Raw genomic sequence first — 16,156 nt, 5'->3', positions numbered from 1 at the left:
GGACTCAGTTGCTCTGATGAAACGCAGTGCTCTCTTGACTCCCTGTACCTTAAGCACAGCTGGAAGGCTGTCAGCAGGTGGGCATCAATTCAGATATTTATGGAGCCCTTGCTGTGCCAGGCGTCTGGGATAGTGCAGCGAATGTGATCCAAGCGAGCCAGTCCTGTCCTCAGCTCATATCATGGCCGGAGAAGACAATGACAGACAACCCCAAATGCTAAGCATTGCAAAGCGGGTGCTTTGGGAGAGTAAACCGCAAGAAATCTCACCTAGGCTGGGGTAGGGCAGGAGGTGGGGGAGTCATGCGTGGGCAGGAGTCACAGACAAGTACTTTCTTTCTGAAAACAAAGCTTCAGACCCTGCCCTTAACTGCTGTTGGCTGCAACCAGACACATTCACGCTTGTTTTGTTTTGTGAGTGAATCCAGTTACTACCCAGGTGGGTTCAACTGAATTGTGGGTAGTAAAACCAACCCCACCCAGACCAGTGAAACTGGTTTTAGGGTTTTCACATCCTGTGAAATAAACACCCTGTGAGATATCTGTTTAAACACTCTCATTTTGGAGAAAAAAAAAATGAAAATGAGCTCCGGTGAGAAAGTGGCACTTGACCCATCACCTATTCTGTTAGTGCCACTTTAAGCAAGGGACAGACATTTCCTCTTTGTGGGGAAAAAACTGCTGTTTGACCTGATGCAAGTCTTGAAAAACTGACCTCTGCATTGCTCTCTTCCCTCACGTTAACACAATCAAAGGACAAGTTGACAGGAAAGTATTACCAGGAAACCGTTGCAAAAGTCAATAGTAGCACTAGAAGGAATTCACTTGTGTTTTAAAAAAAGGGGTGGGGACATGTTTCTTCAACTATTTGCATTCTGGATGTAGTTCCTCAATGTTCATTTTAATACACGGTATGACCTTTAACCATTGTCACTGGACATTTGCCAGGCTCAGAATATGCTAGACACCCAGGGTGGTTCACGCCACTGACTCCAAGATAATAAGGATGCAACAGAGACTTTATTCTTGCCGTGCTTCTACAGATTGTAGCCTAAGACTCCAAGAATCTTGCTTTCTGGACTTTCTGGGGCTGCCTCAATTTTGGATAATTCAGTTCCTGCTCAAACCACAGCTCCTCAGAGACAAGGGACCCACCTTGTCTCATATGTTGCTGTGTATCTGTCTCCAATGGAGTGTTTGCATGTTGCACATAATTAGCAGATTATTTATGTAGAGGAGGAAATACTTTCCTCTACTCTTCTAGGTTCTTTTGGCCAGTCTACTAATTAAATTGACCTAAGACAGATTAACAGGAAAAAAACAAATCTAATTATATTTGTACAGGAGCCTGACAAAGACAGTGAGCCCCAAGGACAAGCCAGGCAACCTCGGCTTATGTGTCATCCTGAGCTAAGGAATGGGATGGGGCCTGGCGCTTCAAAGGGGAGACGGTCACTCACAGGATGGTGAGAGCAGATGTTTGGTCATTAGATGTATGTCATAAAAGTCACCTTTGATAATAACTCTTTGTCTGGACCAGGCTCCCTAACTAAATTCTTTTAATGGGGAGGTAAAATTTCCTCTTGAGTCTGCTGGGTCTGGATTGTCTTCAGCTTAAAATAATCCACATGCCAGAGGGGCACATTTTGGGGAGTCCTGGTTGTACGTCTGACAGTACAGAAATCATGGTCACCACAGCGGTGAGAGACATTTAGCAAAGCCAGAGATGCTGGAGTGTCCGTGAAGAATCTCCGCTTCATTCATTTGCTAACCCACTGATACCCTGCATCAACAGTTGGTGAATACTCTTGGGTGCCCCCTACTATTGCTGGTGCCCTGGATACAGACATGGAGAAAACAGGCAAAAATTCCTGCCCTTGTAGAGCCTGTGCAGCCCTGTCCAGCAGGCAGGACAGATACATATGAAAACTAAGCACATGGTATAATAGATAGAAGGAGACGATATGAGAAAAAATTAAGTAGTGGAGGGGGCTAGGAAGTATTGGAGGGGTCTGTTTGTGGTTTTGGACAGAGTCCTCAGGGCAGGTATTTTTGAGCAGACATCTCAAGTAGTTTTGGAGGGAGCCTTCGGGGCAGACAGACTGCAGGTTCAAGGTGGGGTTGTGCCTGGCACTTTTGAAGAAGGGCAAAGAGGTCAGGGTGGCTTGAGCAGTGAGAAGAGCAGGAGATAAGTGGGAACAGATCCTGTAAGGGTTTCACAGGTCTTCCCCAGAGTGGGGGTAGAATCAGAGCTGCACACTGGCCTACACCACAGCCACGGCAACGCGGGATCCGAGCCGCATCTGTGACCTACACCACAGCTCACGACAACACTGGATCTTTAACCCTCTGAGCAAGGCCAGGGATTGAACCCGCATCCTCATGGTTACTAGCTGGGGTTCATATCCACGGAGCCACAGTGGGAACTCCTAATCCTTTTTTTTTTTGGCCACACTAGCAGCATGCAGAAGTTCCCAGGCCAGGGACTGAACCTGCACCACAGCAGCCACCCGAGCCATTGCAGTGACAACATCAGATACTTAACCCACTGAACCACATGGGAAACTCAACCTTTATATAACATTTATTAGACGTGAGCACTATTCTAAGTACTTTTGGTATATTTACTCATTTATTTCCTATATCAGCTTCATGAGATAAGTCTCAGTCTCGTTTACACAAATGAGGAAACTGTGGTTCTAAAAAACCGAGCCATCTCTCTGTGGTCACACAACCTAATGAGACTCACTCAATTCAAACCCAGGCAGTTTGGCCGGGGCCCATTTCCTTTTCCAGGACACACAGTGAGACTGCATTTCCCAGCCTCGCTTGCTGGTTAGGTTGTGGCCATGTGATAGGGTTGTAGCCAATGGGATAAGAGCGGAAGGGACGCGTGTTCTGTCGGCTTCTGCATGCAATCCTTTATTCCCTTCCCTCATCTTCCAGCTGAGTGCAGTGAACTTTAAGGTCCTAGGAGAAGATGGAGCCCCAAGATGAAAGGAGCCTGGGTGTTTAATTGGTCACGTGGAAGCCCTGCTGCAGATCAGGAACTGTCACTTGGAATTTACGTAAGCTTCTATTATGCGAGCCGCTGAGAGTCAGGCATTGTTTGGAAGTCTTGAATTTAGGGGTGAAGGTGGCATGGCCTTCACACAGAAGAGCACCCCGTCTACGCGGGGAGGCAGACGTATACGAAGCAATCCTCTGATAAAGGCGCTAAGGGCGAAGCCTGCTCTTACCAGAGGAGTTCCATTAAGCTAGGAAGTGGAGTCACACTACCCGATGATGTCTGAATAGGGAGACGGCGGTGCAGAGGAGTCTGTGGTGAGAAGGTCCGGGGAAGAGCAGCGGGGCCATCCAGCCACAGCTGGGGCAAAGGCACGAAAGGCAGAGGCGTCTGGGACAGATGAGGTCTTCTCTCATCCAGTCCCTCTCTGTTTGCTTTTGTTTTTTTGTCTTTTTAGGGCTGCACCCACGGCATATGGAAGCTCCCAGGCTAGGGATCCAATCAGAGCTGTAGCTGCTGGCCCAAGTCAGAGCCATAGCAACGCCAGATCCGAGCTGCATCTCCTTAACCCACCGAGCAAGGCCAGGGATCGAACCCACAACCTCATGGTTCCTAGTCGGATTCGCTTCTGCTGCGCCACGATGGGAACTCCAGTCCATCTCCTTTTGTGCTCACTCCTGCTTTCCTTCCCCACACACCTGCCTCATGCCTTCAGCTTCTGACCTGAGAAGGCAGTATACTCCCAGGTTAGGGATGTTTAGTTTTTTTTTGTTTTTGGTCTTGTCTTTTTTTTTGTCTTTCTAGGGCCTCACCCGCTGCATACAGAGGTTCCCAGGCTAGGGGTCCAATTGGAGCTGTAGCCGCCGGCCTACACCACAGCCACAGCAAGGCCAGATCTGAGCTGTGTCTGCGACCTACACCACAGCTCACGGCAACACCGGGTCGTTAACCGTTGAGCGAGGCCAGGGATCCAACCCACAACCTTGTGGTTCCTAGTCAATTCGTTTCCGCTGCGCCCCGACAGGAACTCCCTCGGTTGGGGATGTTAAAGAAAAAGGTGCTCTGACCCTTGTTCCAACTGTAAGGAGGACTTTATCCAGGACTCTTGGGATAGCTGTCCAAACTATCACAACTGGGATGAGAGATGAGGCTCAACTCTGAATGCAGAAAACACAGCTGGGGATTTATAGTCAATAAGCAGTCTGAGGAGGTCAGCGGATAAGTGGAAAAGTACTAATGATGCCGGAAAGATGTTGCCAAAATCTGGGTTCTTGTTCACGCAGCTATAGAATGAACGTCGTGAACACGCAGGCAGCAAGCAAGCAAGGTCTTTATTACAGGAAAGCAAACAGCTCCCAACACAGCTGGGAGGAGGGGAGAAGAGCCCCCCCCCCCATTTTCTTTTTCTTTTTTGTCTTTTTGCCTTTTCTAGGGCCGCTCTGGCGGCATATGGAGGTTTCCAGGCTACGGGTCTAATCGGAGCAGTAGTCACTGGCCTTCACCACAGCCACAGCAACGCAGGATCCTTAACCCACTGAGCAAGGCCGGGATTGAACCCGCAGCCTCATGGTTTCTAGTCAGATTTGTTGACCACTGCGCCACAACGGGAACTCCTATTTTCTTTTCTTTCTTTTTTTCTTTTCTTCTTTTGCTTTTTAGGGCCACACCTGGAGGTTCCCAGGCTAGGGTTGAATCAGAGCTGTAGCTTCTGGCCTACACCACAGCCACAGCAAAGCAGGATTCAAGCCTCGTCTGAGACCTGCACCACAGCTCAAGGCAATCAATGCCAGATCCTTAACCCACTGATCTAGGCCAGGGATCGAACCTGCGTCCTCATAGATGCTAGTCAGATTTGTTAACCGCTGAGCCACGATGAGAACTCTATTTTCTTTCTTTTTTTTTTAATCCCCCACCCCACCCCCGGACTCTATTTTCTTATACGGGTTTTATCCCTTAAAGATGGGAGAGTACGAGGGCCGGGGGTGGGGGGTCCCAGAAGGATGTGGTTTCTCCCATTGGCCTTTTGCCCAGTTACCTATGTCAGTCCTTGTCCAATAAGGGCCTTAGGGGTGGAAATGTCCCCTCGGTCTCAGGGTTTCTTTGCCCTTCTCGTCCGGCAGACTGAGTCACAGGGGTTAGAGATTAATGTCCCTCTGGGCGTAGGTCCACTCCCTACAGTAAACAAGGCCTGTGGGGATGTTGCTCCTTGGAGCCCTTAAGCCGCACACGTTGATCGACCGCCCCATCAAAGACGGCCTCGCAGCCCATGCTCCTCCCTTGACGGAGTTAGGACTCTGCCTCGCTGAGAAGACACCAAGGGCAGGGGGTTCTTGCTCAACGGACCTAAAAGGACTCTTGCTGAAGACAGGCCAGGGTGGCGGGGGGACCAGTGGGAGGGGGAGGAATTTTATCAGACACCCAGGGGTTCTCTCAACCGACGCAGCAGGATTGCTGTTACAGCAGGACTCAGCAAGGTCAGGATGGGGACGAGGTTGAGGCCTGGTCGAGAAGACGGCTCAGAGGAGCCGCACCAAAGTCTGGTTACGGAGGACGGAGCTGTGACCAGGCGCTCGGGCTCCTGACCTGGAATGCCTGGCTCTGCATTCTCATTCTGTATCATCTTTCTTTTTTTTTTTTTTTTTTTGCTATTTCTTTGGGCTGCTCCCGCGGCATATGGAGGTTCCCAGGCTAGGGGTCTAATCGGAGCTGTAGCCACCGGCCTACGCCAGAGCCACAGCAACGCGGGATCCGAGCCGCGTCTGCAACCTACACCACAGCTCACGGCAACGCCGGATCGTTAACCCACCGAGCAAGGGCAGGGATCGAACCCGCAACCTCAGGGTTCCTAGTCGGATTCGTTAACCACTGCGCCACAACGGGAACTCCTCATTCTGTATCATCTTGAGCTAGTTGCTTGGCCTCTCTGTGCCCGTTACATAGGGATAAAGGTGATACCTACCTCGTGGGGACACTGTGACAAACACGTGATTACAGACACAACGCACGCAGACCAGGGCCTGGCGCAAATGTTAGCTGCGGATGCTGGTGCTGCTTCTCTTCACCCCCAGGACTAACTCCTGTGACCGCAGAGCGGACCTTTAGGAAGCAGAGCAGGTCAAGCGAGGTCAAGGCCTTCTTGGCATCTCCGCAGGCCCCTTCGCTTGGGTTGTCCAAAGGAATCTGCCAGACCTCTATTGAGTCTCCTGTTTCCTCCTTTTTAAATGAGATCAGTGACTCAGGCCCTCTCCCTGAGAGGCTTCTGTAAGAGTCAGTGGAGACACTTTTGTGCAGTTGTAAAGCTCTATTCAAATGTAAGGGATTATATAAGGCACCACACCTACCCTTCCTTCCCTTCCTGCCCTGCCTACATCTCACTGGCCTTTCAGTAACCTCTCGCCAGCATCCCCTTCCTCCGAACTCACCCACCTTGATACTCATTTACTAGGTCTTACTCAGGGTTCCTAGCCGGATTCGTTTCCACTGCGCCATGACGGGAACGCCCTTACTAGGCCTTACTCCACTGTCCCCCACGCACCCACCTGCTGCCCACAGGCCCATCAGCCACAACCCAATCTGGACATCAGGTTACCCTCACCCTTGTCCTCTTATATTTCCTTAAAATTTTGAGGAACTCGGACTGAAGAGGTCCCAGTAGCACTGCCAGAGAAAGCACAGGGTGCCCAGTTAAGTTTGAATTTCAGATAAACAATGAATACATTTTTTTAATACAAGTATGTGCCAAAGGCTGCACGCAACACATTTATACTAAACAATTATTTAGTGTTTATCTGAAATTCAAATTTAAGGGTTTCCTGCTTTTTATTGATTAAATTTTCTGGAGCACTGGGATGCAGGTTTGATCCCTGGACAGGCCTGGTGCAGTGGGTTAAGGATCTGGTGTTCCCGCAGTTGTGGTATAGCTTGCAACTGCAGTCCAGATCAGAGCCCTGGCCCAGGAACTCCATATGTCATGGGGCAGCCAAAAAAAAGTAGGTATGTGTATATATATATATATATATATATATATGGAAATGGAATTGGGAAGGCAAGTGACAGGGAATTGGAGCGTTGTATGAAAATATCCAGACTTATTACTTTCCTCATCTTATAAAAATCCAGGGCCCACAGGCCTATCATGGTACGAATTGGTCTGACATTCTCTAAGGAAAAGGATAGTGAGAATGTAAACTCTTTCTTTTACATTCGCCCAGAGTGGTCTTTCTAGAACAAAGATTTGATCACGTCCCTGCTTTAATCATTGATTTTGCAGGGCTCTGTAAGGCGTGGTACCCAGGCAAAATCCAGCTGCCTTCTTGTTTTGTAAATTAAGTTTTATTGGAACAAGCCATGTTCATTCATTTTCATTTTGACTGTGTCTGCTTTTGTGCTACACTGGCAGAGTTGAGGAGCTGCAACAGACTGTCTGGCCTGCAGAGCCTAAAATATTTATTATCTGGCATTTTATTAAATATAAAATTTCCCAAACTTCCCCTCCTCCTTTCTTCCTGGTGAAATCCTACCCTAAATGTGAGTTATCTCTCTACATATACCCTAGAATCCCTGCTTCTTTGTGCTCCCACAATAGTTTACATCTGTGGTACTTTTTGTTTGTTTGTTTGTTTTGGCATTTCTTGGGCCACTTCTGCGGCATATGGAGGTTCCCAGGCTAGGGGTCTAATTGGAGCTGTAGCCGCCGGCCTACACCAGAGCCACAGCAACTCGGGATCCTAGCTGCATCTGCAACCTACACCACAGCTCACAGCAACGCCGGATCCTTAACCCACTGAGCAAGGCCAGGGATCGAACCCACAACCCCATGGTTCCTAGTCGGATGCGTTAACCACTGAGCCACGATGGGAACTCCTGTAGTACTTTTTTTTAACCTGTTATAATTACAGGTTTGGTATCTATCTCTTCTGTTAGCAGTGGTTTTCTTGGATGTCAGGAACTATATCTTGTTTTTCTTTATAGCTTTCTGAGCTCCTAGCACAGGGAAACACAGGTATCTGTTGAATAAATAAGAGAGGTAGCTACAATGAGAGGAGCTTGGGTGTTAGATCCAGAAAGGTCTATTTTGAGGTCCAGTCTCTTCCTCTTCCTAACTGTTCACTTACTCAACATTGGTTAAGCAAATTACTGAACCTCGGTGAGCTTTGTGGGGATAGTAAAACCTGGTAAGACTTCAATGAGAGAATGCTTATAAAGCACATGGTGTATTGTTCACTCTCTTTCCATCCTTTGGATGAGGGGAGAGAGAGGAGATACGAAGGGAGAGCAGTGGTTTCCAAGGAAGAGGTAGGTAGAGGAGACCAGGAGGCCAGTTTACCACTCAGCGTTAGAAACGTCTGAAGCCTGTGAGTTGTTTGATGGGCCTGTCTCCAGACCACCTCTCTGCCTGCGGTTGGTTCTCTCTGAGCATGGGAACAAGATTAGGTACAGACACAACTGTGCTGGGCCTGGGGATAGTCACCACACCACAAACCAAAGACCTGTCTGGACGGAACCACAAATACACACAAAGCCTCAGGCGGATGTAATGATTAAGATGCTCAGCGCGTCCCAGAGTCTCCACAGATGTTTCCGACGACCCTTCTCCAGACTGTGGGCATCTCTCTGCCTGAGCTTCCACGTCCATTCACTGCACAAAGAGAGCCCTGCCCCGCTGTGCACCTGTTCTTCAGCCTCATTTAGATACAAACTTTCCCCTCTAAAACTAGGAAGTTAACTCTTGGACCAATGGGTCAAGAACACATCACAAAGGAAATTAGGAAATATCTTGAGATAAATGAAAACAAAAGCACAACATACTAAAACTTACGGCATGTAGCAAATCACAACTAAGAGGGAAATACCTGTATTTTAAAAATGAAGGAAGATCTCAAATTAACAATCTAAATTTACACCTCAAGGAAATAGAAAAAGAACAAACAAAATCCAGAGTTATCAGAAGGAAGGACTAATAAATACTAGTGCAGGAGGAGGAAATATTTGTGATCTTTTAAAAAAAATTAGAGAAAAAAGAAAAAACAATGAAATAGGGAATATTAAAAACAATAGGAAAAAAATCAACAAAATTAAGAATTAGTTTTTTTTTTTACAAAATAAAGCAATTGCTTTTTATTTAAAGCATAAAATGCAAGAACTCCATAAATCAGATTTTTTAAAGCACACACACACATTTTTTCTATTTAGATGCCTCCGAACAATGTGGTGGGGCATTATGTCTGTAGCTTCCTTTTGAGAGGGTCAGGGAGAAATTTTTTTCTTTGTACTCTAAGAATTAGGTTTTTTTTTGTTTGTTTGTTTGTTTGTTTGTTTTTTTAGAATTAGTTTTTTAAAAGAGCCACAAAATTGGCAAGCCCTTACCTATACTAAGAGAAGACTCAAAAAACAAAAATCAGAAATGAACATGGAGACATTTATACAACTGGTACCACAGAAATAAAATGGATTGGAAGAGACTACTTTCAACAATTACATGCTAACAAGCTGGATCACCTAAAAGAAATAAATTTCTAGAAATACATAATCCAACGAGACTGAATAATGAAGAAATAAAAAACTAAACAGACCTATAATTAGCAAGAAGAATGAATTAGTAATCAGAAACCTCCCAACAAAGAAAAGCCCAGGACTAAATGGCTTCACTGGAGAACTCTACCTACCAAACATTTAAAGAAGAATTAACACCAATTGTTCTCAAATTCTTCCCAAAAAGAAAGAGATGGGAACACTACCAAATTCATTATATGAGTTCAGCATTACCCTGATACCCAAATGAGACAGACACTAAAAGAAAAAAAAAAATTACAGACCAATATCCCTGAAGAGTGTTGAAGTAAAAATCCTGAATGAAATACCAGCAATTTGAATTAAACAACAATTAAAAGGTCTATACACCATGTCTAAGTGGGATTTATCTCTGAAATCAAGGATGGTTAAATACACAAAAATCAGTCAATGTAATACACTATATTAATAGAATGAAGGGGAAAAATCACAAGATAACCTTAGTTAATGTGGAAAAAGCATTGGACAAAATTCAATACCCTTTTGTTCAAAAAATTAGGATTAGAAAGACATAATAAAGGCCATATGTGGAAATCCCACAGCTAGCATTCTACTCAATGGTGAAAAACCGAAAGCTTTCCCTCTAAAATGAGGAACAAAGCAAAAATACCTACTATTACTACTTCTATTTAATATAGCACTGAATGTTCTAGACAGACAATTAAGCAGGATAAAGAAATAAAAGGCATTCAAATTGGGAAGGAAAAAAAATATTTCTATTTGCAGATGACATATACATAGAAAACTCTAAAGACGCCACCAAAAAAAAAAAAAAAAAAAACTGTTAAATCTAACAAATTCAGCAAAGTTGCAGGACACAAAATCAACACACAAATAACAGCTGCATTTCTATACACTAATAATCTGAAAATTAAATTTAAAGAAATAATCTCACTTAAATAGCATCAAAAACAATAAAATACTTAGAAATAAACTTAACCAAGAAGTCAAAAGTCTTACTGTAAACTACAAAACACTGCTGAAACTTAAAATAACATAAATAAATAAAAAAATATCTCATGTACTTAGATTGGAAGACCTAATATTGTTAAAACTTAACGTTACACAGTAGTTCCTGTTGTGGCTCAGTGGGTGTGGGTTCAATCCCTGACCTCTCTCAGTGGGCTAAGGATCCAGTGTTGCCTTAAGCTGAGCAAAGGTTGCAGATGTGGCTTAGATCCCATGTTGCTGTGGTGAAGGCTGACAGCTGCAGCTCTGATTTGACCCCTAGCCTGGGACCTTCCATATACCACAGGTATGGCCCTGAAATGAAAAAGGAAAATAAAATAAAATTTAATATTACTCAAAGCAACCTACAGATTTAATATAATCGTCATCAAAAACACAATGGCATTTTTGCAGAAATAGAAAAATCCAGTCTAAAATTCATATGGACTCTCAAATCCCCTTGAATAGTCAAAAAATCTTGGGAGTTCCCATCTTGGCACAGCAGAAACAAATCTGTCTAGGAACCATGAGGTTGTGGGTTTGATCCCTGGCCTCGCTCAGTGGGTTAAGGATCTGCTGTTGCCACGAGCTGTGGTGCAGGTTGCAGATATGGCTTGGATCTGGCATTGCTGTAGCTCTGGCATAGGCTGGCAACTACATTTCCGATTAGATCCCTAGCCTGGGAACCTCCATATGCTGAGGGCGTGGCCCTAAAAAAGCAAAAAAAAAAAAAAAAAACCCAAAAAAACTTGAGAAAGAAGATCAAAGTTGTAGTCCTTATACATTCTGCTTTCAAAACATATTACAAAGCTACAGTAATCAAAATCATATAGTACTGGCTTAAAGCCATATAGACTAATGGAACAGAATAGAGTGCTCAAAAACAAGCTCTCAAATACATGGTCAAATAATCTTCAACCCCACAATGGCAAAAGGAGAGTCTCTTCAATAAATGTGCTGAGAAAACTAGATATCTACATGCAAAAGAATGAGGTGGACCCTTACCTTACACCATATACAAAAATTAACTCAAAAGGGAGTAAAGACACAAATGTAAGATCTGAAATTATAAACATCCCAGAAGGAAACAGGTGATACATTATGATATTGTATTTGGGAATGATTTTTTGATGTGATGCTGAAAGCACAGGCAACAAAAGTAAACAGACAAATATGAATACATCAAACTTTAAAATTTCTGTTCAGCAAAGGAATCAACAGAGTAAAACAACCAACGGAGTAAAAGGACAACATACGGAATTGGGAGGAAATATCTGGGAATCACATATCTAATACAGAGTTAATATCCAGAACATACAGAGAACTCCTACAGCTCAGAAAATAAATTTCAAAAGTGGGCAAAAGACTTGAATAGACATTTCTCCAAAGAAGATAAAAGTATATGAAAAGATACTTAACATCACTAATGATCATGGAAATGCAAATATAAACCACAATGAGATATCACTTTACACCCATTAGGAGAGCCACTACCAGAAAAAAAAAGGAAAGGAAAAGAAGGGAGAAAGAAAGGAAGAAAAGAAAGAGAGAAAGAGAGTAAGAGAAAGAGAAAGAAAAGAAAAGAAAGGGGAAGGGAGGGGAGAAAGAAAGAAAGAAGGAAGGAGAGAAAGGAAGGAAAAATTCCAAGTGCTGGCAAGGATGTGGAGAAATTGGGACTCTTGCACATGGTTAACAGGGATCTAAAATGGTACAGCCACCATGGAAAGAGTATGGAGGTTCCCCCCAAAATTAAAAATAGAATTACCATGTGACACAGTAATTCCCCTTCTCAAAGAGGAGACAGGAACTCAAAGAGATATTTACATGTTCATTGCAGACGATTCACAATAACCAAGAAGTGGAAGCAGACTAGATGTCCTCCGATGGGTGAATGCATAAAACAAACGCGTCACGTAAAACGAAATACCACTCAGTCTTTAAAAACAAGGACATCCTGTCATGAGGTACAATATGAGCTTTGAAGATATTATGCTAATGAAATAAGCCAGCTACTAAAAGACAAATGCTGCATGATTCTACTTATGTGAGACCTATGATGCGGTCAAAGCCACAGAGACAGAAAGTAAGACGGAGGTTGCCAGGGGCTGGGGGAGATGAGAATGGGGAGTTACCGTTTGGTGGGCACAGGATTTCAGTTTGGGAAGATGAAAAATTTCTGGAGATGGGTGGGTGATTGATGGCTGCACAACAATGTGAATATACCTAATGCCACAGAACGGCATGCTTAAAAATGGTCCAAATGGTGAATTTTGTGTTACGTGTATTTCCACACACACAAAGAACAATTCATTTGAAAAAACAGATATTCCTGAATATCATCCCTCCAAATCCTGGTTCAGCAGGTCTGAGCCTGGAGCTATGCATTTTGAACGTGCAAGTGTGGTGATTTGATGAGGGTCAATCAGCAGTTAGAGATGCAGGAAGATAAAATGCTTACTCATAATCTGGGAAGCCTCTCGGGTGAGCCGCCGGTGGGGCTCTGGATGCCTAGGAGACACTTCCTGCTGCTCTGCTGGACTACTCATTTTCTCTTTGCTGATAAACTGGTTAAACACCGCCTGTGTGTCAGGTGCTGCAATTTGGGTGAGGAACACCAAACCCAGTTGTAATCTCAGGGGAGTCAACCCAAAGACGTGTAGAACCGAAAGCTCGGAGGGGCCCTTGGGGACGTCCAGCACCCCTCCTCTTCCTCTCCCCTTCTGAGCAACAGCGCACGGCTCACAGGGCTGCTCTGGAGCCAGAAGGCGATAAAAGGTGTGCAAGTGTGTTGAATTTTTGTAACCCATTTATTCAGCGTTTACTTTTAGGGTGAGTGCTTGAATCTTGGCTCCATAAAGTGCCAGGGCAGAAGGTCTTAATCCTGAGCACACATTACCATGACCTACTGACTTCCTCTCGCGGAGATTCTCACTCAGCGGGCCTGGGGTGCGGCCGGAGCATAGGCATTTTTCAAAAAGCTCTCAGGTTTTTCAGCCAGGCTTGATTGTCACTGGGCTATGACGCACACAGGAGGGAATGGTGAGTTCACCCTAGTAGGATGGAGAGGCTCACAGACTTGGTCACGTTTGTGCTGGACCCTCGAAGGCTGTGCGAGATTGGGGGGTAATATCTTTGGACAAGGTATCAGGCACACATGATATGAAATTTAAAAGTCCGAAAGGATCTTGACAGGTGTATCTTCTTTTCTCTCCTGGTCCCTCCTCTCCGGGGCAAATACTCTTAGCAGTCCTTGTTTATACCACCAGAGGTGGGTGGTTGTTGTTTTTTTGTTTTCCTTGGTTTTTTGTTTTTTATGGCCACACCTGAGGGAGATGGAGGTTCCCAGGCTAGGGGTCTAATCGGAGCTGGAGCTGCCGGTCTGCACCACAGCCACAGCCTCAGCAACCCGGGATCCGAGCTGCGTCTGCGACCTACACCACAGGTCACGGCAACACTGGATCCTTAACCCACCGAGGGAGCCCAGGATAGAACCTGCATCCTCGTGGATACTAACTGGGTTCATTAACTGCTGAGCCACCATGGGAACTCTCCACCAGAGGTATTCTTTACAGTTGCTACTGAGGAACTTAGACTGGCGAGGAGAAAGAAAGAGGAGCAGGTGTCATTTTCTGATGCATGACCTTCCACTTGACAAAGAACAGTATCTACGTGGGCGTAGCTTGGCTGAGGAGGGTCATCTAACAAAATCAACAAAAAGGTGATTTTCAGGATGGGGCTTTTTTTTTTTTTTTTTTTGGAGGGGCAGGTGGTGTTCTTTCCTCCTGTCACGGTACACTCTAGCTTGATTTTTTAAATTATACTTTTTGAGATAATTACAGAGTCACATGCAGGTGTAGGAGATAATACAGAGAGATCCCCAGGTACCCTTTGCTTGAGTGCTTTAATTTTAATTCGAGTGCTAATCAAGATACTTCAAGTCCAATTCTCTGGTACGGTTTCGAACAGCTGTGCCCGCGAAATGAAAGTGAGCTGGCAGGGGGGGCGGGGAGCGCAGAGGAACAAAGAATTTTCAGTTTCCCCTCGTGGTTGCTGGGAAATCAGAACTGACCTGTCATGCTTACTGCTCCACGGTGACAGGCGCCCCCTTTGTGACATGATCCGAGTGCCTGCTACGGAGGCAGGCCCACAGCAGCGGAGGAACGCCAGCCAGAGGCTTCTGCAGAGTGGGTGAGCCAGCCGTTTCCAGCTGCACCCAGAGTTGGCCTGCCTCTTTCACGTCCCATCTTCCTGGTGTTCAGACGCACAGGAATGAACACATGGAGGCAGCGAGCCATTCTTGACTCCCTTGGGTTTCCAGCTCCCTCTGTTAAAAGGGCTTGGCGAACAGGTTACGCGGCAACAGGGTAGCTGGGATCCCTTCTCCGCCTCCTCCTTTCTCAACTGCAACGACTAATGGGAAAGACTGATCTTGCCCCGATTCCTCTTCCACTACTTAGCTGACTTCTGCCCAGCAGGTGTTCTACTGGTTGCAAATGCAAACTGTCAGGCTTGAGATTCTGTCAATGAGAAGCTCCCTGATCGATGCATCCCCTCTCCATGGACCATTTGGGCTCATCGTTTGGTCCTTCTGCTGATGTGATTTATATTTTTACTGCTGGGTACAATAATACTTAGATTTTACATGGGCCTTTTTGGTGTAGGAGCAGGTACAAACATTGGGCTTCATCACATATGTTCCCTAAGACATTTAAGGTATACAACAGGGAGGAAAATATGGAAAACAACCATCAACAAACATGACCCCGGGGTTTGTAATTATGTGAAACAGACAACTGTGCGTGTGTGTGAGATTCATACACATTCTCTTCTGTATTGATAAATAGCTGGCATTTATTGGGTACTTAATATACTCAGCAGAATGTTAATACTTTATATGCACAGTCTCGTTTAATCCCTACAACCTGTCTGTGATGCATATTATTATTATTACCTTTATCTTATTGTTGGAACAACAGTGGATGCAAAGATGAAGCAATTGCTGAAGGTACATATGGCTGGTAGGTGTGGCAGGGTTTGAACCCTGATCTGTCTGTCACTAGAGCAGAGTCTCTTAAGCTATATTTGCTGTGTACAGCTAGAGAAGCCTTTGAGCCCTTTTTTAGAATAATGATTTAAATGCCAAAAAAAATACATCAAATTACAAAGAAAAGCAATTGTGTTGAAATAAAGTTATGAATTGTGGCAGGCAGACTTGAGGACAATCCCCAGTGATTCACCGTTGGAATTCATGCCCTTTCCCCTTAGGTTTGGGGTTGACCTAGTAACTACCTTCTAATGAACAGAATATGGCAGAAATTGGGATGTCATTTCCAAGATTGGGTTATAAAAAGACTGTGGCTTCTTGGGGCTTCCTCTCCCTCTTTCTTGGGAGTCAACTGCCCTATCCTGTAGTAACTCTGTGAAGAGACCCATGTGGCAAGAAACTGAGGCCTTCTCACAGCCACAAGTGGGCTCAGATCCTTCCCTGTCCAGCCTCGACAGCACAGAGGCCCCGATGGATCTCAAACAGAACCACTGGCTAAGTCACACCAGAATTCCTGACCACATATACTGTGAAATAATAAGCGCTTGATGTTTTCAGTCACAAATTTTGGGGTACGCAGCAATAAGT

General features: G+C 45.1%; 1 protein-coding gene across 2 annotated transcripts in view; it reads right to left on the bottom strand.

Annotated features, from left to right (window-relative positions):
• Positions 1-16,156, bottom strand: part of LOC100524999 (placenta-specific gene 8 protein) — an 82,765-nt gene that overhangs the window by 36,180 nt on the left and 30,429 nt on the right. Inside the window, exon 1 of one of the 2 annotated variants that reach the window (XM_084973706.1) lies at positions 12,983-13,885. The exons of the other annotated variant lie outside the window; for it this stretch is intronic. Coding sequence (XP_084829832.1) covers positions 12,983-13,331 — 349 coding nt within the window. The 5' untranslated portion in view covers positions 13,332-13,885. Of the gene's footprint in view, positions 1-12,982; positions 13,886-16,156 lie in introns of those variants that run through there. 2 annotated transcript variants of the gene reach the window in all.

This window comes from Sus scrofa, chromosome 8, assembly GCF_054392235.1.
Source record: "Sus scrofa isolate SSC_HxYL_T2T_F1_AM1 chromosome 8, Sscrofa_HxYL_maternal_Yorkshire_Landrace_v2.0, whole genome shotgun sequence".
Lineage (NCBI taxonomy): Eukaryota > Metazoa > Chordata > Mammalia > Artiodactyla > Suidae > Sus > Sus scrofa.
The sequence above is the reverse complement of the archived record's forward strand: the minus strand, read 5'-3'. Positions and strand labels throughout refer to the sequence as shown.